A 22,009-nucleotide genomic window follows, 5' to 3' on the forward strand; every position below is an offset into this window, starting at 1 on the left:
TCATGGGTGCTGATGGAAAAGTTACAGATATTGCCTCATTAATAAATATCATTCCTCTCTGATGGCGAAGAGCTCATTGATTTATTCCTCCAAAGCTCCTTTCATTATTTGTACGACATAACATGAGGATGCTGCAGATGTCAAATTCCTCAGCTCCACTTCACCGCGTCAGTCTCTCAGCCCGTCACTTTGTGCTGGACGTGAACACAACCTATCATCATCATATAGAATTATTTTACCTATATATATATTCATCGAGTAGTAATGTTTGTTTGGTCTTGAGTTTTTAATTTTTTTACTTCAGTGTTGGGTTTGGAAACAGGGTTTAACTCGGTTGTTTACTGTGTGACTGGATGTACGCGCTGTTCCCTCACATAACACAAAGCTGTGATTTCTATGGACAAAGAGCACCGGTATGTGACAAGACTGTAGAGGCCACCGCTTGAATAAACTGTCCCGAGTCATTCGCCAACAACTTGCCACGGACACTCCAGAGATATAAATACAAATAATTTGCATTTTCCTACCCAGGCTCCGGGGGAACGGAGGAGTAACCTCCCAGCTGAGGACATACCGAAAGCTTCTCATCACCTAGATCCCACTCGCTGCTGGACAAGTGTTAAAATGAGTCAGCCGGGTATATATGCCAAATCAGGCCCCTGCTCACCCAGAGAGTAAATATACAGCTGCTCTATTGTTCGGTGTGCAGGTCATCAATTCAGACTTGTTTGTCAGGGTGGAGCTACGGGCTTTGCAGTTTCAACAACCCTCTCATCCACTCTGAGCTTGTTTTCTGGGATATGGGCGAACAAAATAAAATGCTATCCCGTCCCATTTTCCGCCGGGATGTCAGCTGGGAACCGTTCCCAAACTGGACGCAGCCGAACCGCGTCTTCGCGCAGGATTTTGGCCTCCCTCCTTTCCTGGAGCCCGGCGATGTGGACTGGATAGACTGGGCAAAGAGGAGGCTGGCCTCGTTCTCCTGGCCCGGCAACACACAGACTCCACTCCTGCCTCCGCTCGGTGGTCAAGCGAAGGGCCCGAGACCACTGACGAGTGGGGTGTCGGAGGTCCGCACGGGGCAGGACAGCTGGAAGATTGACCTGGACGTCAACCACTTCTCCCCTGAAGAGATCACAATCACAACCAAGGAGGGCTACCTGCAGATATCAGGTGCTGCCTGTGCTTCTTTCATTGAATCGTGTGATGGAAACTAAGTAAAAGCATCATTTGCAAGTTGTGAATGGACGGATATGTTGAGCACTGTTTTTGTATCGTGTTTTTCTTACCACTTGTTTTGTTATTTGAAGGAAATCATGAAGAAAAGCAAGATCAGCATGGATCGGTTACAAGATGCTTCAACAGGAAATACAAGTCAGTTAAATAAATCTGTATGATTTCACATCTCTGGGTGATTTCCATTGCAGTGTGTTGTATCAGAAATCAACAAAAGGTCATTAAAAAGACATGATTTTGAGGACTCAGAGGTTTGCTTCCTCTCTTCCAGGCTGCCGCAGGGGGTGGACCTGCAGCACATCAGCTCGTCCCTGTCTGGTGATGGAGTCCTGTCAGTGGAGGCTCCCGTTCCCGGGACGTCCGTCAGCGAGCCGCCCAGTGAGCTCGTCATACCTGTTCAGATCCGACAGAGGCAGGACGGAGACAAGTGAAACCAGCCAGCAGAACGAGATGTAGCCCAAGTCGTGCGTAGCGACACTAGTAGCACTGAAGAAGAAGTTTGTTACAGCTTAGTAAATGTGATTTATATGAGGTACTATCTGCTACTATAATGCACCATCACCACTACAGTAACAAATTAATGCAAACTCATCCATGTAAAAAAAGGAACTGATTTTGAGTCTTAGCATGACGGCATTTTCTAATTGAACATATGTATTAGTGATTTATGCATTTCCAGTGTTGCCATGTCCTCTACAGGGCAGAATAGCTGAATATAGAAATGACTTGGTTTGAGTTTTAATTTGCTTTTAAGGCAGAGAATCACTGGAAAAGCTGCAATCTTCAATTCTGATTTTAATATTGTTTTCAAATGTATTAAACAGCTCCTTCCATAAGAATAATAAAGAATGTATTTTTCCCTTTCATTGCTGATGCATCTATTAGCAGATTAAAAGAATAGAAGGAACCAGTTCATTCTGTTTTATTTCATCCATTGCTCATCTATTTCTAAAGGTAAATGGTCGACTGAAGGTGACCCCTGAAACCCTGTTTACTCTGATAATCAGCCATGTATTTCCTCTATATGAGAAGTTCAATGTAGATTTGAATCAGCTGTTCGTGGTTTATCACAAGAAAAATAAACAATCAGCTTCATCCCTGAGAGACACCGAGTCTGTCTGATGAAGACCGAGTCATTCAAAAGTGAACAGTGACATCTAGTGTTTGGAGTATTATATGATAGAAGTTATTGTTCAGCCGTTTTCAGACATGACCTGCGGATCAAGTGTCCTGTATGACATCACAGGGATTAATGTACTAATTGAAAATAAAGAAGGTAAAGTAAAATAATTATTGAACAGAATATCAATATGCACACAAATATAACTTATTATGATTACTTGATTGGCTTCTTGACTATTTGTTTACAATCCGACCAGGGGTCAGCTATAAAGAGTGAATTCTAATTTGTTTGTGTTTTTTAGAAAACAGCAACATTGTATTGTCGCCCATTTCACAGTGTGTGTACACTTTGGTCTGCGACAATATCTCTAAGCTGAATAGGGGTTTGTGCAGGTTGTACTACAGTGATTTTAAATGTGTAATTTATTAAAGCATACCTGAACCGCACAACATTGTATCACTGTGACATCTGAAACAATTGTTGTACATCAGTTCTACCAACTGCAGCACAAACAAGAAAAGTAAAAAACTAACTTCAGAGGAAATTTCAAGCACACCCTCTTTCTGCGGGATATGAGTTTTACTAACGTTTAGTTCAAAAAATGCGATTGATACGGGGCTTCTATACGGGTGGTGGCTATATGTATAATTTTGTATGTCACTATATGTTCTCTGTGTTTAGTTGAGTTGCTATAGGGTCAGTAGTAGTCAGTAGTATTTTTAGTCTCTGGCATTGTAAAGTAGCTGCTAGCTGTTCTGCGAGGTTGCTAGAGTTGTACTAGGTGCTTGTTAAAGGTTCAGTGTATAGAATTTAGTGACATCTAGTGGTTAATTTGCATGTTGCAGCTGAATACCTCTCACCTCACTCTCCCCTTCCAAACATGAAAGAGAACCTGTGGTAACCTTCAGATGTCATAAAAACTCAAAAGGTTTAGTTTTGTCCAGTTTGGGCTACTGTACAAAACATGGCAGCCTCCATAGAGAGATGTAAAAATTAGGTATCTAGATATAAAGGCCCCATTCTAGGGTAAAGAAAACAACAAGAAAACATCACTAGGATTATTTTATACTCAATTTCTGCCAGTAGATCCTTTCCCCCTAAATCGAACACACTGGACCTTTAAGTGTTGCACTATGCAATACTCCCAGCAGCCACAGGGAAGCCACTGAGCTGATATTAATAATGCTGTACATAGCAGCAGAAGTAATGACAGTATACATTTGATAGAGATATATTCAGAAGCAGAGAGACTGTATTTGAATATTTGTCTGTTGCCTCATGAATCAACGATAGGAATGATAAGAGAGGTACAAATAGTCATGTTTATGGTCTCCGCTTTATTACTGCAAATGAATTTTTTATCTGAGTGTTGGTAGCATGGGTCTTATGCTACCAAGTTTCTTTTTTTTAAGTTTATTTATTTTTACACTTAGCATTTACATTTAGCATTTATATTTAACATAGAGATATATATTTAACATTTATATTTACATTTAATATTTACATTTAGCACTTACATTAAGCATTTACATTTAACCTTTAAATATATATTTGCCATTTACCTGTATGGGTTAACATTTATATTTAAATTCAACATTTACATTCAACACTTACATTTATAGTGTGAGATAAGATATCATTTTATAATTTTTACTTTTTACATTACTCTCGGGAAAATGCATTGAATGATTTTGTGACAGTTGAAATCACTTTTTTAAATCTGGCATTGCTCAAATGTGTTTAAACTGGGAAACGAAGATGATATTTTACAAACATCATATATATATAAAAAGGGGAAACTGTTCTTCCCACAGTCACACCTGATTACTGACGGGTGTTCTTCCCCCGACCTGTGATGTAGAAGTTTGGTCCTGCTGAGGGGAGGCTGTAGTATTGCGGTGTCTCTTTAAAGGAAGGGGGAGTGTAGCAGGGGACAGAGGAACGAGATGAATAGAAGGCACCAGAACCACCTACCATGACCAAGTGCGCTGTAAATGTAGGACAGAAATTCGAGTGGAACACAAGCGGATCGTCGGGCGACAGATTCGGGGAAATAAAAACATGTTCGGATGCGCCTCACCGTCTGACTCCAGCGTTTTCACCCGCGGCACCACATGCGATCATGGGCGCACAGGAGAAGTCTTTATCCTCCCAAACATTTCTTGCGTTTTGAGGCGGAAGAGAAGAGTGGCAGCAGAACACGTCCCCGTGCTCTCCGATTATCAATGGTAGGCATTGCATAATTCACCCTTATCCACCGGAGCCATTTGGTTCCTCCTCTGTGGGAAGAGAGGGGGGGACGCCAGAAAGCAAAAAAAAAAAAAAAAGAAAACCCGACTCCATCCTGTGGCTGCCTCTTTTTTTTTGGTGCTGCCTTGCACAATTGTTTGGCAATGCCCTCTTCTCTCTTAGGAAGGACTTGCAGACAGTAGCCGGGGGGGATGATGCATTTGACGCTGGATGTGTGCTGCATTCAGGGAGATTCGCCAGTGATCGCGGCTCAGGCAGGAACAGCGAGTGCGGAGGGCCTGGGAAGCACCCAGCCCCACGATCTCCCCCTTTTCCTCCCCCCCTGCAGGACCATGCTTGCGTGAGGGATGAGGCTGTGCACGGGGACACCAGGCCAGAGCTGCGGCCTACTTCTCACAAGAGCCGGTCTCCCGACTGCAAGACCCGTGAACACATCGCCACCACCATCGAATCAGCATCTTTGGTACGCAGCTCCCCTCTCCCTGCATGGAAAATAGGGCTACGTGTGCGAGTGCACGCGGACGGGGCGCGCGCGTGTGTGTGAGCCAGTGTGTGCGTGCGTGCGTGCGTGCGTGCTGGTGGAGGGGTGGGGGGCTGGGGGTGAGGTGGATGAGGGGAGGGAAGGGGGTGTCTGTGTTCTCAGCTGTACATCTGTAGTCATGGCAACCGTATCCTGTTAATGGATGTCATTTTTCCATCCTCAGCTTCCCTCTCTCTGCCTCTGCCTTTATGCATTCGTACGTACGTCCATGTGCAAATCGCCGCTCGCCGTCTGCCGCTAATGGGATTTAGTTTGTGTCAGAGATGGTGTTAGAAGGTGCTTTTCCACACGTCGTCTCAGGTTGTCGGGTCACGGATCCTGATGTTTGAAATGGTGTGGATATTCCTTGCTGATTGGGAAGCACACTGTGGAGGGTAATTGACTGATCGGTGTAGAATTTTAAATGGGATCTAATAAACTTTATTTATGTGGCACCTCTCACAACAGAGTCACAAGGTGCTTTGCAAGTTCAAGTTGGAAAAATTTAAGGCAAACAAGGAAACGGATACAAAAGCAAACAATAAGAAACAGTTTAAAAGCAACATACAGAAATGGAGAAAAGGTTACAGATGAGAAAAGAGGAAAAACGAGATGTTGCCAGAAAAGAGCCAGTCACCTCTGGAGGTCATGTGTGGTGTCAAAAGAAATGAACTTGGGTGCAAGTCCAGAACGGTCCTTAAAAGTCTGCAATCAAATCTTAAAACTATTCTAAAATTCCCTGGAAGCCAATGAAGAGAAGCTAGAGTCGGAGTAATATGCTCTGTTTCAGCAGATTTGGTGAGGAGTCTGGACGAGCTGTAATTTATGTGGACTCTGTTGGCTCAGGCAGGTGAAGGGAGAATTTCAATAATCCAAACAAGAGGGAATGAAGGCATGAATGACAAATCTCTAAATTTCTTCTGGATCAAAACACGCTGATCTTTTGAAAGTTTCCTGAGCTGCAGGAACATGACAGGACGACTGGGTTTTTGTTGTCAATGGGATTGAAGCAGTAGATCCTTTTTTTCATTGATTACACTATAAGTGAGACGTCTGTATCACCTTTTAAAGTCTTCAGTTATCGTGGATGTGTAGTAATCTGACGACTCATTACTTTTCTTTGAAAGAGCTCTTCTTTGCCTCTGTGGTGCATGTGGTCTGTTTTTAGGCCACAGCCTCTGACTTATCAGCTGTCCCTCTTCCTTCCCTCCCCCCCCCCCTGTCTCCTCCATGGCAGTTGTGTCTCTCTGCCTGCTCTGTGTCTTTTACTTCCCGCCTCCTGTGTTCCTCTGTCTAGGTCATCAGGTAGATCCAGGAGCATGAGCAGGACTTTGAGCTGCGGGAGCAGATGTCTGGGTATAAGCGCATGCGGCGGCAGCACCAGAAGCAGCTGATCGCCCTGGAGAACAGGCTAAAGGCCGAGATGGATGAGCATAGGCTCCGGCTGCAGAAAGAACTAGAGACACATGCGAACAACACTTACATTGAGCTGGAAAGACTGGCCAAGCGGCACGCTGCTCAAACGGACAAAGAGGTACAGCCCTCTAGGTGTTTCTTGTGAATGAGGTGGAAACTACACAGTGATTCAGTTTGAGCTAAAAACAATATTTGTCAAGGCATTTTGGGTGAAATGTTCACTTTTTAAATGTCTCCTCACAGATGAAGTCAGTTGCATCAGAAGAGAGGAGGATCCAGCAACAGATTGTTGCTCAGCAGAAGAAAGAGCTGACGTCTTTCTTAGACAGCCAGAAAAAGGAGTACAGGCTTTGCAAAGACAAGATCAAAGAAGTAAATATCAAGAACAAAGTTTATGAACCTACTCGTCAGACACACGTTCTCGGAGGATTTAATTGTGTTTTGTTTGTGTCTTTTCTGTGTATCTGTGTTTCTGTTTCCGTTAAGGAGATGAGTGAAGACCCTTGCACACCCAAGGAGGAGAAGCAGGAGCGTCTGTCCAGGCACAAAGAAACAATGCAGCGCTCTCAGGCTGAGGAGGAAGCTCACCTGCTGGCCCAGCAGAGGCTGGTCTACGACCGGAGCTGCAGGGCCCTCAAACGCCGGAGTCTGTTCAGGAAGCACGAGTTTGAACAGGAGCAACTGAGAGAGGTAGTGAATTTATAGTGAATTTTAGGATGATTATTGGTGTTTTCACAAGGTGTGTGGACATTTAAAAAAAAGACCATTAAATAGTAGCAAACCTCCAAATCTTCTCAATCTGTTTGGACGTCGATCATTCCCTCTGACATTGCAGCTATTTTTTAGAATGGAATCTTGTATGTCATCTGCATAGTGCATACCAAAAACAATGATGTGAAGTTAAATAGGAGAGGACACTAAAATGATGATGCTCCCATGAAGCAAAACAAGTTTTAAGATTTCTAAGTAAAAGAATCAAATGAATCAACGTCTTGTTCCAGGAGCTGAACAAGAAGAGGACCCAGAAGGAGATGGAGCATGCCCTGATGATCCGGCAGGACGAGTCCACACAGGACCTGGAGCGCAGGCAGCTGCAGATGCTGCAGAAGCTGCGCATTGAACTCATGCGGCTGCAGCATCAGACGGAGCTGGAGAACCAGGAGGAGTACAACGGCCGGCGGCAGAGGGAGCTGCACAGGAAACACAGTCTGGAGCAGCGGCAGCAGCCCAGAAACCTCAAGGTGCCTGAAGAGTTTTCTTTACCAGTGTTTTTGGTTATTTAGTGATTTATTATCCAGTTAACTTCATGCCAACACAGGTTGGCTTATAAAAGGAAAAGGACATGGTTCATGACAAAAGGGGATTACATTTTAGGTTTAAAGTGGACGCTCCACAGGTACTGTACATCTGCCCTGCACGTCTACCATTGGTTAATGTACCTTGTATCTTATTGTAAAGTTCCAAATAGAAAACTATTATTTCTAATTAAGTTGTCATGAGAACTGCATTTTTCCAAATGTGAATGTTTCCACTTTCTCAACCTACCAATTGACAATATTGTTCAGTTTGAGCAGCTGCACAGTGAAGAGGTCAAAGCACATCTGTGCCACCTGAAATATTCAAGGTCACTGCAAACAAATAAATGAATTACTGAATTAATTGTTATTACGATAACACTTCAAAAGCATTTGCTCCACATTGGGGGTAGATTCAGTGTGGAACTAATGAAATCAGTCAAATTAAGAGACATATTGAACAAAAACAATTTTTTCCATCTTTTTTTCCATATTTTTATGAGTTTTGTGTTTTACCATCTGAATGTACAACACGAAAGAACAGGACACTAAACTGCTTTCTGTCTCCCTCTGCAGGCGCTGGAGATGCAGATCAAGAAACAGTTCCAGGACACTTGCAAGGTGCAGAACAAGCAGTACAAAGCTCTTCGGAACCATCAGCTGGAGGTCTGTCCCAAGGGCGACCACAAGAACATCCTGAAATGCCTGAAAGAGGAGCAGACGCGCAAGCTGGCCGTGCTGGCCGAGCAGTACGAGCAGAGCATCAACGAGATGATGGCGTCACAAGCGGTACGAGGATCCTGAAGCCTCTTGTCATGAGTTGCAAACGTGGACCTCAATCATCATTTGTATGTTGCATATTCATCATGACCACCATATGTGCATCAGTTGTTTCCAGCTTCATCTTGAATTTAAAAATCGAAAGTGCTGTCAACAGTTTTGCCGAAATCTCGTCGTTTTGATAAAAGTGGCCCGGCTTAGGCTCGCGGCTGATATGATTGTGACCGCTTCTGTCTCGCTGCGTCTCTAGATGCGACTGGATGAGGAGCAGGACGCCGAGTGCCAAGCTCTGAAGCAGCAGCTGAAGCAGGAGATGGAGCTGCTGGACGCCTACCAGAGAAAAACCAAGTCGCAGATGGAGGCCCAACACGAGCGAGAGCAGCAGAAACTGGAGCAGAAGGTCTCCATACGCAGAGCGCACCTTGAACAGAAGGTAGGTTTGAGATGGACACCGTTCTGAAACACCAAGCTACATGAAAGAATGACCTCAGCATAGGTAGCAGACAGATAAATGTGCAGAAGGAGATTTATTGCTCCTGTGGTGGCAGTTGAAGAAGATTTGAATGGCCCCTAGAGGCTGCAGTGTTCATTACAACCCCAGATATAAAAGTCCCAACAAACCCACAACTTTACTAGTCTGACTGTACCGGTAGTGTAGCTACAATACAAATGTTGGTTCCAGTTAATTCTAACCTGGATATGTTTTGGCTGACATTGGTGGTTTGCTGGGATATCTGCTGATTATATCTGTCCATTATGTAAAATGTGGTGTGCAAAGCTTCATTTTGTTTGTCCTAAAGGTGACAGTGCAGAAAAAACCAAAAGTACATAAAAAATGAATAGGGAACATCCTCCAGGGGGCATGAGCAAGCAAGCAAAGAGTATCATAGTAATCTTCTAATTGGAAAGATTGGTACAAGTTGAAATGTCAGTTTGAGGTGGCTAACAATGCAACTAACATGTTTTAATAATGATAAATGATAAATGGTCTGAATTTATATGGTGCTTTTCTCTCAAAGTGCTTGACAGTACAGTGTTTACCCATTCACACACATATTCATGCAGTGCAGCTATGGGCAGCACTCGCTCTGTGAGAACAGCACAGCCATCAGGGGCAATTTGGGGTTGCTAAAGGTCAGGAGAGCTACCCCTGACTGTTTTAAGTTTAATCCTTAAAGAACCATGAATATCCACAATAATTATCATGGCAACCTGTATGATTTCTTACTGTTAAAGTCACTGGCAACAGTACTGACATGCCAGTGGGACGAAACCATAGACTGTAAAAAAGGATGGACGACGTGTCTTCATTATCCAGAATTAAGCCAAAATATTCAAGATACGAGAGCTGCCATCTTGCATCAATAGGAGCCGGAGTTTTCACGCTAGCAAACCGAGGATGAAGCCATGAGGTCAAAATTTATTTGTCATCTATTGAGATTTATTTTTGTTTGGTCCGTGTCCCAGCCACTAACATGGAGGAGACGGTGTTTATGACCTATACTGCTGCCAGCCACTAGGCTTCGATCAAGGCGCTTTGGGCTTCACTATTGGGAAGCTGTCATGTTTTCCGTGTTAATATGTAGTCGATGGGCCAAACACAAGTCAAATTTCCACTTGATGAAATATCTGCCGTGATATTTTTCGATTTGCAGATTGAGGAGGAACTGGCCGCACTTCAGAAGGAACGTACTGAGAGGATCAAGCACTTGTTGGAACGTCAGGACAGAGAAATGAACACCTTTGACTCAGAAAGTAGAAGTCTCGGCTTCGGAAGCCTGGGATCTCTGGACTTCGCCAAAGAAGACAACAGATGAAAGTGGACTTATCTCTGGAGGAGAACATATCCACGCCCCCTTTTCACGTCCACCCCGCCGCTGGTCGCGCCCCACGGTGACGAAGCTGGATAACTTTCTCTTATTGCTTTTTCTTCTCTCGCAGATATTGCATCTTTGAATCGAGGTGTCTCGTGCAATGAGAACTTCTTTTGTGAAACTTGAAGGGGGAAAGTAAAACAAAAGAAGCAACAACAACAACAACAACATGTCAATAAAAATCAAACCTAGTCAGTGTAACTCAAAACCTACGTGTTCAAAACAAACAACAGACTCTTTTTTCTTTTGGTTTTCCTCCATGCCATTTCCTCCTTTTGGTATGAAATGAATAAATCAGGAAATTTTAGTAAAATGGGCACTTTGATATGTTTAAGTAGAAACCCATCATGTTCATATGATGCTAAATGTGTGTGTTACATGGAGGGACATTGTGGAATGTGAGCTGCGGACTCCCCCGTGGTGTTAAGCTGCTTTGTCTTTTAATTTACGAGGTTAATTTCATTTAGTTTTATTTATTTTATGCTCTGAATGTGGATAATATTACTGTATGGGGTCACTGGATAAAGTCAGAGTTTATTCATTATTTTTATTTTTTTTACATTTTCTTCGGTCATACTTCCATATTGTGCTTATGCATACAGTATACTGTGGTCCCTCACTTTTCTAGGCAACAGTTTTTTTTATTTGATATGTAGGATCGATTGGCATCAGCTTGATCAGCCCGTTTCTCTTTATCACAATTCAAGATCCCACTTGGTAAAACTGCTTATTATTGCATGCACTTTAAGGACAAATTCAGGTTGTGAAGTGAAGCATGAATCTGTCAGAGATTTTAGCTGTTTGTAAATAAAAGTGGTCATAGCATTTTTTTTTTTTTCAGTTTTCGTTTAAAGCCTATGGGTACTGGACATGAGCTCCATATTTGATATGATAATTTCACAAATGCCTTTATTTAAGTTGTGCCTGAAGCAGATTTGAGTTTTTTTGTGTTTCTCTATGTTTTATTTCCTGAGGCCGGCACCATTTTTTGTTTTGGTTTCATCTAAACTTTGTGAATCATTTAATGTTCACTAATCAAAGTTCTTGTAAAGGAAAAATGGTGAGAATTGTGCTGTATAACTTTTGATATCAATATTTGTACATGAGAATAATAGCTAGGACACACAGAGACACTGGTCTATTACCGATAGCAGAGCTTAACGATAAAGGTTTTTGCTTCGTTTTTGTTTTATAACATGAAGATACGGTCAAACGATAGCTCAGTATATTGCTAAGTGGAAATCACTAGACTCTCAGATTGTATAAATGCTGGTGAATGGAACCACAGACTTCTTGTAATATCATTCCGATTGATCTTTTATCGATCAGCGGTTCTAGAAAAAGGAAAAAAAACACAACACTTGAATCCAGATTGCATTTGAGTGATTTGTGTCTAATGATCAGATTTACATATTTTTTTGCCATGTTCATTAAGGTCATTGAACAGGTTGCACAATGTTTCCATTTATACCGAATGGGACGATAATTGTTTGGTGCTTAATTTCTAATACCACATTTAGCCTTGTAGTTTTGTGTCTTGGAGAGAGACGATTGATTTTTACAAAATGTGAACATGAAGCATTTTGAAGCCCCCCCTCCTCCCTCCCTCCCTCCCCCCCCCGAGTCAAAACACTACTAAGTTTTTTCAGACACTCATGACATATTTAGAGTACCCCATGCAGTGAAACCCTCTAAAAATGAAGTATATGTATGAAAAAATAAATACTATTTTATCACGGGTCAGTTTTTTGAAACATTGTTTAATTAATGTCTTGAATGCAACCCTGTTATGTTTGGACAGGTATTTCCTGTTTCTTTTGATTTCGTAGCCGCGGCTTGTATTGATGTTCAGTCGTATTCCTCACACGATGAAAGGCGGAAGACGTCCCCTGAATTAACACAGTATTTTAAACAGAGGAATATATTGAGTATCATTTCTGATGGAAATCGTTTTACAGACAGAAATCTAATTTCTGAACTTGTTGTGTTTGACCAGAATGTGCTGATGAAGTTGAATGGCTCCTCGAGATTTTTCAGCCTTTTACATTTTCATAAAAGTTTTTGGAAATTTGATGAAAAAGTTTCTCATATGCAGTAAGGCCTTTTTGTCTGGTCACATATGAACTGAAGCCTTGTGGACGAACCCGTTCCAGTGGGAAAATAAATAAAGTGCTACTGGGCTGCTGGAGTAAGGTTTGTCTTGAGAACAGTGATGAACCTTAACAATTTGTGTGAATTTTAAGTTGCCAGAAAGATGTATTTAGTTAGAATAAAAGGGGACTTTCCTGAACAACCGTTTCCTGTGCAGATAAAAGACAAAATAAAAGAGATTCTGTTGAAAAGAAAGTCTCAGTCAACATCCTGCATCTTATGACTTTGCATTTCATATTGTTTGTGGTTGAGTTTCCTTGTAATGCTTTGTTGTGGGGTTCAGGACTTGTTACTTTTGCTTTTCTTTGGTACCACATCACCGCCGTGACCCACATTGTGTCAAACACTTTCATTTTAAGTCACTGTAAATCTACAGGCAATTGCAGGTCAATGACGACTTGTGAAAACCCCATCTTTGAAATGGGAACAGGAGGTGAGAGGGAAGTTAAACAGCGTAGGCCTGTGCTGGGTTTTATAGGCCACTTTTAAGTTTCGGGTAAACTTGAATCTTGCTCGATTTAGGTGTTGATTGGTGTCTTTTTTTGGGGCACGTCTGCTGGCAGGAATCCGGCTGTAGTTTCCTTGAACCTTCGACGTCTGTGGCTCCATCTGCAGCAGTTGCCTGCCTCACCACAACCCCCCTATTATCCCCTGGGGCAAGTGGAAAGCCCCGAGGGCAGCAGAGAAGGTGGTTTTGCCTTTACCTGAAGTAATGCTGACAGGGTTGTGGTGCGTCGAGTTCCCCTTGGCTTTTCTCAAGCAGTCGGTGGTTTTTGATAACAATACAGCATCGAGTGTGGACGCTTGATACCGAGACATGAAAAAAAGGAGATCATGTCAGTGAGCTGTGGCATTGACCTCTCACCAACCCTGTGATGCAGACGGCTGACTAAACACATCATAGCGTGTCTCCAAGCAGAAGTGACCTCAATTCCTAGAGGTTAGTGTTAGTGAGACAACACATGAAAAACCCCAGTTTATCTTCATATTTCCCCCCAACAATCACTGGAACTGAGGACGCAACACCTCATGATGTCAGGATGAAATCATCCCCTGAGTTACATGCACTCAGTCAGTCAGAAGCTTCAGCTTGGTGGCGTCGTGAAGCATGCTTGAGTGACGCGGTCCCGCCCCTTTACGCACATGTAAAACTTTCTGATTGAGAAATGCGTTTCCTGTGACCTCGCCAACTTCCTGCACAGTGCCCACATGAGAATATTGCTGCAAAAACACGAGCACTGATTCAATTTAAATTGTAAAAATACAGTTATATTGATAAATGTTCAGTAAAAGCAGGAGAAATGGATGAAAATATGAAGATAAAGTTTTAAAAACTTTGCTTCTAAGAATGCAACTTGTACTTTCCAGTTACTTTTGGATGAGTATTAGGTGTATTAATGTGGCTCTGTTGTTAGTTTGTCATTTAAATCAGTAGAACCACTGATCTTTCCACACTTATCCCTCCGATTAGTTCATTAGAGGATGAATGCCTCAAATTGAGCTTTGCAGGTTTCTTAAGGTACATTTTTAATAATGGAAATCACCACTATCAAAGGGGGGGCTGAACCCGGTGCTTAAATTTATTTCCATGCATGTCTGACACTAGTTTCTAAATGTTGCAGGTTTATCTTCCTCAAGCGATTTAAATATATCACAAGTGTGACTAGTTTCCATGCAAAATAGAAAGGAAGTGCTTTTCAAGTGTCAAAAAGATTTAAGTTCACACCTGTGACAACAAGTGGGCAACGTCCCAACATGTCTGTGCACTGAGGCAGGCATGTGGGGACGTTGACCACTTGTTTGATGCAGAAGAAAAAAAAATGCACATGTGAAAAAAAAAGGAGGAAATTCTGGGAAATTTGGTTGCCTCACAAAGTGCACGTCATTTCCTCCTATGACAAATGTGTGGTTTCTGTCTTTTAAAAAAAAGTTTTAAAGCGGTGTGATTATGACAAGTCCGTGCAATTTGCCTGAGATACCGAGGAGAGAATGAATGGTCATGTAAAGAGAATGAGTTTTCAACAATATATGGAACTGACAACAAGTAAGTTTTTTTTTCAAATCTCTTCTTTTCTATTGGAATATCACACAGCAATTAAACATTGTCACATCTTTTCTTGCCATTGTGCATGTTTTGGATATTTTTTGTACCTGTTTCATATTCAATTTTAGTGCTTCACAGTGTTATATTTATAAGTTTTACAGCCTTACAGTCTATTATAAACTTACAAATTCAAGATTTATTCCTGCATGAGTAAATTTAATCAGTTTGTAAAGAGTTTGGAGAATCTGACCTTTGTTTAAAGAGACAAGTATGATGACAGGTCAGCATAAGTACATGAATTAAATGTGTAAAATCTCAGAACTGATAACATGACAGACCTGTCGTGTTCCTTCCTCGACTTGCTGGATGTTTTCCAGTCTATTTTTACCTCCTCTGCTCGCCGCTTGTGGCTTTAACGCCAAAGTTCCCCCTCGTTGATGTGATGTAGGATCATGGTAACTGACCGGTTCCTTTCTCCTCAGCGCTACTCTCTCTCCTGCTGGTTATGGCTGTTGATTCAACGAGGACTGTGGCAGCCAGCAGAAGCCAGCAGTGTGGGAATTCTCTGCAGCAGACTTTGAAGCTCGCCAGACTCGCACAGAAGGAATCCGTCGACCTCATCAAAACATATGTGAGTACGGGCGCAAAAGTGCTGCAGTTTGTTTTGCTGTGTTAAAATCCCCATGTGCTCGTGCAGTGTTTTATATAGCACATGGTGACTGTTCATGTTCCTCTTTGGGCTAATTGAATTATCTTTTTCTGCAGAAGGCCGCTCAAGGAGAGATGTCAGAGCTCTTCTGCAAGGTGTCGGTCAACAACGTCCCTGACCCCAACATCTCCGGCCTGGAGCCCTCAGAGAGGATAGCGAGCATCTACACGCACCTCCAAACCTTCATGGCACATTTCAAACGGGTGTACGAGCAGCAGACGGACTTGCAGTTACCATCGAGCCCGCTGCTGGCTGAGCTCACCGGTGTCAGCGGCCGCAGCAGGGGCCTGGCCGCTCTCATAAACGGCTTCTACCAGAGCCTCTTCCCGAACCTGCCCATGCCGGAGCCGGCGGGGGGTCCCACGACGCTACCTCCACCTCAGAACGTCTTCCAGCAGAAGGTCTACGGCTGTGTGGTCCTCAAGACCTACAAGGAGTTCCTGTCGAACGTCTCCCGAGAACTGAGAACCCTAAAGGGCAAAGTCTGCAGGAGGAGGATAGAGATGAACACCTTCTACTGAGGATGACCTAAGGCTGGCCTTAGACAGTCAGTTTCCAACAACACCTGTTCTCACCGGGTTTTGATAAAGACTTGTAAAGAAGTTTGAAGGTGGCTGGTACATCAGGGTAATTGATACTATTTATGGTATTTAATATTTATTTTCTTTTGTGTTCCCGATAAAATGGAGTCATGTTACAAATGAAGGGTGTGAAATCTCTATGAAAGTCACGTATATTTAATACATTTGATGTTATATAAGGATTTATTTTGCTGATGTAAACTTATTTACTGCCTATGGAATTATTAAAAGCAAATTTACAGCTGGACTTCTTTGTGATTGTTGATTTTCTACGTGTTGTTGCACAATTTGAGCGACACAGCAACACAAGTGTCTGGAAAAATGAGGATCTCTAAAGAGTAAACAGATTTTCATGCATTACACTTGTCTTCCCATTTGTTGAACTCATTTAAAGTGACACTATATCTGATTCTACATTGTTAGAAAGTTGAGAGAAACAGTTTAACTCATGTTTGAGGCGTAGTGTTTTCTGCACAGAATCACTCCATCAAAAGGAGTTAAAAGAAAATCAGGAAGCTGCTGAGACGCTGACCGAGCTGATATCAGCTCAGAATGACGCATGTGTTTGACACAAGGCTGCATCAGATAGGAAAGATTTCATGACACTGGCGGGACGTCTGGCCGGTCACAAGGTGCGGGTGAGAATACTGTACGTGTTAAACGCTTGCATCTTCATCAAGATGGAGGTGCAAGCGTGTGAAGGGTTGGTCGGAGAAAACAAGAGCAAAGTTGAAATTATGCAGAAAACCCTTATTTTAGTTGATGAGTAGAAGCGTGTAAACGTATCACATGTAAATCACAGATACTAGAAGTTTTGGTTGAAATGAAGTGATGCCAACTTAACTTTCCTAAAATCACAAGCTCTCAGGAAACTGGAAGTAGATGTGGGGGATTCACTCTAGGTCATGAATCAAGTTCCTCGTTATAACTCTGCTTTATTTAAAGCACAAACACAGAGGGTACGTTAGGACAACGCCAATTCTTCAGTCTAGGTTATTTATTCCTTCTCACTTCACAGGACCTGATCTTGGGGTGAAGTCTGCTGACATGCAGAGGCTCCTCAGACTGGTCATGTAAGGCCTCATGTAAAACAGATAACCTGAACAAGCCCGGACCCTTTACAGGTCCTTTAACCACTGACCCACCTGCCATCAGTCTACTGCACATTACTATGAGAGTGTGTTGACTTCTGCTCAGCACAGGTCGGTAATCTCATTTCTGAAGGGAGGAGGGATGCAACAAATTATTTCTCATTTGGACAATCAGCTTTTCATTTGGATTTGCACCAAATTGCAGTCCCCCAAATATGCCTGATCTATATTTTTCATCAAGACCCATGAATTATTCTCTGAGAAATCAAGGAAAATGTTGAAAACAAAAATCCCTTAAAAACTACTATTCTCTGAGCCGTTTGCTTTCAATTTGCACATGCAACTGCTTTAGGGATTTATAGTAGGATCCAAAGGTTTGAGGCCACTTCCCCATTTGTGGCTTCCCGCAGTTTAAAAAACAAAATGATATCATGTCATGGGCCGTGACAAACGTAAACATTAAAATAGTGAAGAACCAGGAAGAAAATGACTCAAAGTGTATCATGTTTAAAACCACTGCATCACAGATTTCACATAATCTGAAATTACACCCAAAAAGAATCAGGTGCAAGTTCATCACGCTTTAACTTGCTTTCCATCTTTTGTCCTGCAGAGGGCAGTACACTGCAGAGCTGGGCTGGAGTCTGACGTCACAGTGCATGAGCAGTGCTGCTGGCTATTTTCCATTCTCTACATTTATAGCTCGACTAAACAGACAACGTTTAGTTAACGTGCGAGTATTAAAGCAACAAACAACACAGATGCATCAACACAGTACAGTCACAGGAAAAGCATGTGGAGTCAGTGCAGGCCAGTGGAACAGCAGATCTCCATGAAAGGAAAAGAGTATGGAAGATTAGGGGAACTGCTCCTGATCACACTTTTATAACTCACCTGCATTTATTATTTCTGTCTTTGCCCCTTCTACCCTCCTGTAAATGATTTTGATTCCAGTGGGATTTCAGTCCTCAAAGTTTTTAAGGAATAGGAAGTAATTAGAGTAACAGGATTAAAAATAGCTCTTGAGACTTCTGATATGATGAATATGTAAACGCTTTGCTCACACTTGTGTTAAATGTTGAAATAAAAAGGATCTGGTTAATTGTAGGATTTACGATAAAGAAATATCACGAGGGAGGATATTCTCTAAATCACCTTGTGTTGTGACTTCTCTGCATTCTTCAAGAGACGTTTCTAATTTTAAAATGTTGTAATTAGATCATATACCACAGATCGCACATTTAACTTAGTGTGCGACTAGTTCAAGTCACACTCACACACGGACTTTTCTGAGAAAGCAAAGTGTGACCTGCTGAAAGTTCTTAGAACTAATCAGATTGTGCCGTTTAGCATTTTTAATCTCGCATGAATGCACACTCCCGTTTCCTTTTTATCAGAAATGCACATCATCAAATAGAGTCAGGCCTGTTTTCATGGGGGTTTTTTTATTGTGCAAATGTCGTGTGCATAGCATGAGCCATGTTAAATATGCTGCAGTGTCAGCGTGAAGGCATTTCTTATTGTTGTCCTATTATTTCTAGACATATACATTTAAAGACAAACTCTTTTATCCCTGATTATTGGGTGCTATTGATAAATGGCATTAACAGTTATAGCATCCATATTCGCATGCATAGTCGTACCGTCTGTTACTCCAGACATGGATATTTGATTATTGCTTTGTCCAACTACTAACAGGCTGGTTATTATATCATGTAGTGCCTCATATTATTGCTTACAGTCAAATAAAAATAATCCTAAAACATAAATAATATAATATATAATAATATATATATTTTTTTCTTTGGATCTGCATAGTTATTCCAACATGAGTAAGGCATAAAGTCAGTGCAAGCGACAAACGTTGGTGTAGGAAACAGGCGAGAGTTGCTGTTATCATGAAAACAACGATGTGTGTCCTCAGAGTCTTCGCCGAGTCACCGACTAACGTACCAGCGTCACTTACACAGGGTCGACGTGTCCATGTTCAAAAAGCGAATGTTCATTTTGGATTCAATTTCAAAGCCATGCAGCAGCTGCAAAAAGAGTTTGACTTTAGTTCCACATGACAATTTAAACTATACTTGTATGTATTGGAAATGGTATTATAGTGTATTATAGTGTATGTTCTGGTTACCAACCTTGAGGAAATGCTCAAATGTGATCCCCTCATAGAATTCATCAGGCTCCTGCGTAGGACAAAGAGTTTACAGACACTGTGCAGACAAACTTGGATTTAAAACTTGTCATCTTATAGCTTACGCACCATGTGACCCATTGAAATGCTGGCCACCTCCAACATGGCTGCATCGGCAATGCTTTTGGCCGTCTCCTTCTCCAAAGCCCCGCTCCGAGATAACAGCTCCTCCACCACCTGGACAGATGTAGAAATACAACAGTTGAAATACTAGAAGGGCACTTAGTAGAGCGTACACTCCACCAAGGCCCAACAGTCCGCTATAACTCAAATGTAATGGATTCTTCCTTGACCCACACTGCCTCTTTCCACCAGGTTTTGTGTAAATCAGTATATAGTTATTTTTGTGGAATCTTGCTCACAAACAAGAAAACAAACAAACCTCCTTAGCGGAAGTCATAACATTACTACATTGAGTTCTATGACACTCCGATCTCCGGGCTGGAGGAAATGACACCCCTCCTCCCTTCACTCATTATCTGCCAATCAAGTACATTGCAGGAAGTCAGTTGACTCTTGAGCGGTAGAGTGTAGATGTCCGATAACCAGAAGTGGAGTTATATATATATATATATATATATATATATATATATACTGTAAAACATAAAGAAGACTTTGTTCTGCTTTGCTGAATCAGCATCTTAAATTATAATAATAATAATCAGGACTCAGGAAGATTTTCCCCAAACTGTGCACAAACATTCTTGTAATTTTCAGTTAAGTTTATTTAAAAGTTTTAACAGGGCATGAGTGGAGCATTTTTTTTGTCTTACGTGTCTGTATTCCTCCAGGGTTATTGTCCCATCGTTGTCTGTGTCGTGCATGTTGAATAAAACTGTGGAGAAGAACACAACCATCAGCTGCGTCTCGGTCACAGATAACTTCGAGCACATGATCGTGTGGTTTGTGCTCAGACGCACATCTCAGTTTCTCCCTCCTGACGTTCTCACGCTGCTCGTCTGTCATGTGCAGAGACGGGGGCCTGAAATGGGACATGACCACCAGGAACTCCTCAAAGCCGATCTCCTGGACCGTGCCCTCGCCGTTCTGATGGTAGTTTCTATAGAAATGCACGGTGATCCCATTAAAACCCTGACATCTACAGGAGAGATAAGTTTCAGACTCAAAAGGTATGGTCACTGCACCTTCTGTCAAAGAAAGCCTCTACGATCTGTGCACGGATGGGGTTGCACGCGAGATCTGGGATCTCATTGAAGTGATCTCTCCTGAGGAAAGAAGGCTTTTAAAGGAGTGGCACAAGGTGTCACACAAGACATCAACAGAGGTCACGTGCTACAGGCAGCCTGTGGCCACATGGAGCCTGTTAGGCAGGTTTCCATTTCCAAGGAAGAAGGTGGAACAGCGAGCCATTTTATTAGGAAAAGTTGCTTAAAAAAATAAATAAATGAAAATTACACCACAAGGTCAACTTACCGCAGAGTTTCTTCATGGTGGCTCAGCTGTTTGAATCTTTTATGCAGGACTTTGATCTGTTCAAATGAAACTGAAAGAAGCAACGTTAGGTCTAATTCTAATTTGAACGAATGAATCATTTTGACATTTTAAAAAGGTCCAGTGTGTAAGAAATTGAATATAAAATAATCCTAGTGATGTTTTCACGAGTGTGTTTCATCTAAATTGTACGAATTGTTGTTGTCTTTACTCTTTATATTTAAATACTTTATATTTACATCGTGAGTGGCTCCTCTCTACGGAGGCCGCCATGTTTTTTACAGTAGCCCAGACTGGACAAACTAAACCTTTTGAGTTGTTATGACAACTGAAGGCTACCACAGGTTCTCTCTCATGTTTTAAAGGGGAGGGTGAGGTGAGGGGTATTCAGCTGTAGCATGCAACTTCACCACTAGGTGTCACTAAACTCTACACACTGAACCTTTAACTATGCAATGTGTTTGTTCTCAATGAACAAGCTCTTTAAGTTCTACAGGAAACTTTCATGGCAACAGATTTGTATATTCATATTTTATGTAAAACATTCTGGTTTTGCCTGCTGCTATCCCCCATCCCTGAAACGTACACTCCTGTGAACTTGAATTATTCATCGGTGCTGCAGCAGACCAGCAGCTTCAACCTGACACACATAGAGAGGCTGGACATGTGTGTTTATATGATAAAGACAAATAACAGGCCTGATCACCTTTCTGCTCAACAAATGTCAGACACTGGATTTCAAGATAAAACTGGATTAAACCTGTAATTCCAACAGTGACCTCATGTTTTTCCTGATGTCATTTCAAAAGTCAAACACACATTAACACTCACATCCCGTCTTCTCCGCCAGACCAACGTATTCTGGATGACCGGACGCAGACTGGAGAGCACCCATTCCTCCACAAGCCTCCCGACCCGTCCACCTCCAGACGGGACGTGTCCGGGGTCGGATCTCAGAGGATCGTGTTCCGGGGATCCTCCATCTCCACCGGGCTGTGAGGGAAACACAGCTGAGCTCCTCCACCGCCTCCTCCTCCTCCTCCTCCTGCTCCTGCAGGTCCCATCCTCTGCAAACACCAGCGACCACTTCCTGGTGACGACACACCGCCACGGGAACAACAGGCTGCACTTTGAATTATTCATCCTCACTCTGTTTATTATGTGTTATTTATTCAGAGGCTGCGACCGGTGACTGTGTGTTTGTTTACTGCAAAGAAAGATGAGGAGAGACACAAACATGGTTCTCAAATATCAGTGTACAGGATTAAATGACTGAGACGTGAGGGATGT

The 22,009-nt window shown here is 42.3% G+C and overlaps 4 protein-coding genes across 8 annotated transcripts; 3 read left to right on the forward strand and 1 right to left on the reverse strand.

Moving 5' to 3' along the window:
- Nucleotides 1-561: 561 nt before the first annotated feature.
- On the forward strand, nucleotides 562-2,146 carry LOC118125928 (heat shock protein beta-1). The gene is made up of 3 exons (XM_035185012.2): nucleotides 562-1,173; nucleotides 1,311-1,374; nucleotides 1,508-2,146. Exons 1-3 carry the CDS (start codon nucleotides 801-803, stop codon nucleotides 1,665-1,667), a joined length of 597 nt encoding a protein of 198 aa, XP_035040903.1. The 5' UTR covers nucleotides 562-800; the 3' UTR covers nucleotides 1,668-2,146.
- A 2,055-nt stretch (nucleotides 2,147-4,201) lies between these two features.
- taok3b (TAO kinase 3b) lies at nucleotides 4,202-12,107 on the forward strand. Of its 3 annotated transcripts, none has more exons than XM_047344355.1 (9): nucleotides 4,202-4,587; nucleotides 4,772-5,072; nucleotides 6,367-6,663; nucleotides 6,789-6,917; nucleotides 7,032-7,235; nucleotides 7,547-7,786; nucleotides 8,417-8,629; nucleotides 8,871-9,053; nucleotides 10,276-12,107. In XM_047344355.1, the coding sequence occupies exons 3-9, from the start codon at nucleotides 6,478-6,480 to the stop codon at nucleotides 10,435-10,437; spliced, it is 1,317 nt and encodes a 438-aa protein (XP_047200311.1). In that variant the 5' UTR covers nucleotides 4,202-4,587; nucleotides 4,772-5,072; nucleotides 6,367-6,477; the 3' UTR covers nucleotides 10,438-12,107. The 3 variants fall into 3 exon arrangements, with proteins under 3 accessions (XP_047200311.1, XP_047200312.1, XP_047200310.1); XM_047344356.1 differs by having other exon boundaries at nucleotides 7,035-7,235; XM_047344354.1 differs by having other exon boundaries at nucleotides 6,427-6,663.
- Nucleotides 12,108-14,589: 2,482 nt separating this feature from the next.
- Nucleotides 14,590-16,339, forward strand: m17 (IL-6 subfamily cytokine M17). 2 transcript variants are annotated; one of them, XM_035184912.1, is made up of 3 exons: nucleotides 14,590-14,689; nucleotides 15,172-15,320; nucleotides 15,455-16,339. In XM_035184912.1, exons 1-3 carry the CDS (start codon nucleotides 14,635-14,637, stop codon nucleotides 15,917-15,919), a joined length of 669 nt encoding a protein of 222 aa, XP_035040803.1. In that variant the 5' UTR covers nucleotides 14,590-14,634; the 3' UTR covers nucleotides 15,920-16,339. The 2 variants fall into 2 exon arrangements, with proteins under 2 accessions (XP_035040803.1, XP_035040804.1); XM_035184913.1 differs by having other exon boundaries at nucleotides 15,458-16,339.
- Nucleotides 16,340-18,498: 2,159 nt separating this feature from the next.
- On the reverse strand, nucleotides 18,499-21,812 carry tescb (tescalcin b). 2 transcript variants are annotated; one of them, XM_035184750.2, is made up of 8 exons: nucleotides 21,551-21,790; nucleotides 20,702-20,771; nucleotides 20,413-20,493; nucleotides 20,188-20,327; nucleotides 20,041-20,102; nucleotides 19,337-19,444; nucleotides 19,212-19,259; nucleotides 18,499-19,106 (listed from the first exon to the last, which is right to left on the reverse strand). In XM_035184750.2, the coding sequence occupies exons 1-8, from the start codon at nucleotides 21,612-21,614 to the stop codon at nucleotides 19,029-19,031; spliced, it is 651 nt and encodes a 216-aa protein (XP_035040641.1). In that variant the 5' UTR covers nucleotides 21,615-21,790; the 3' UTR covers nucleotides 18,499-19,028. The 2 variants fall into 2 exon arrangements, with proteins under 2 accessions (XP_035040641.1, XP_035040642.1); XM_035184751.2 differs by lacking the exon at nucleotides 20,413-20,493 and having other exon boundaries at nucleotides 20,188-20,366; nucleotides 21,551-21,812.
- Nucleotides 21,813-22,009: the final 197 nt, after the last annotated feature.

Source organism: Hippoglossus stenolepis, chromosome 18 (assembly GCF_022539355.2).
Source record: "Hippoglossus stenolepis isolate QCI-W04-F060 chromosome 18, HSTE1.2, whole genome shotgun sequence".
NCBI lineage: Eukaryota > Metazoa > Chordata > Actinopteri > Pleuronectiformes > Pleuronectidae > Hippoglossus > Hippoglossus stenolepis.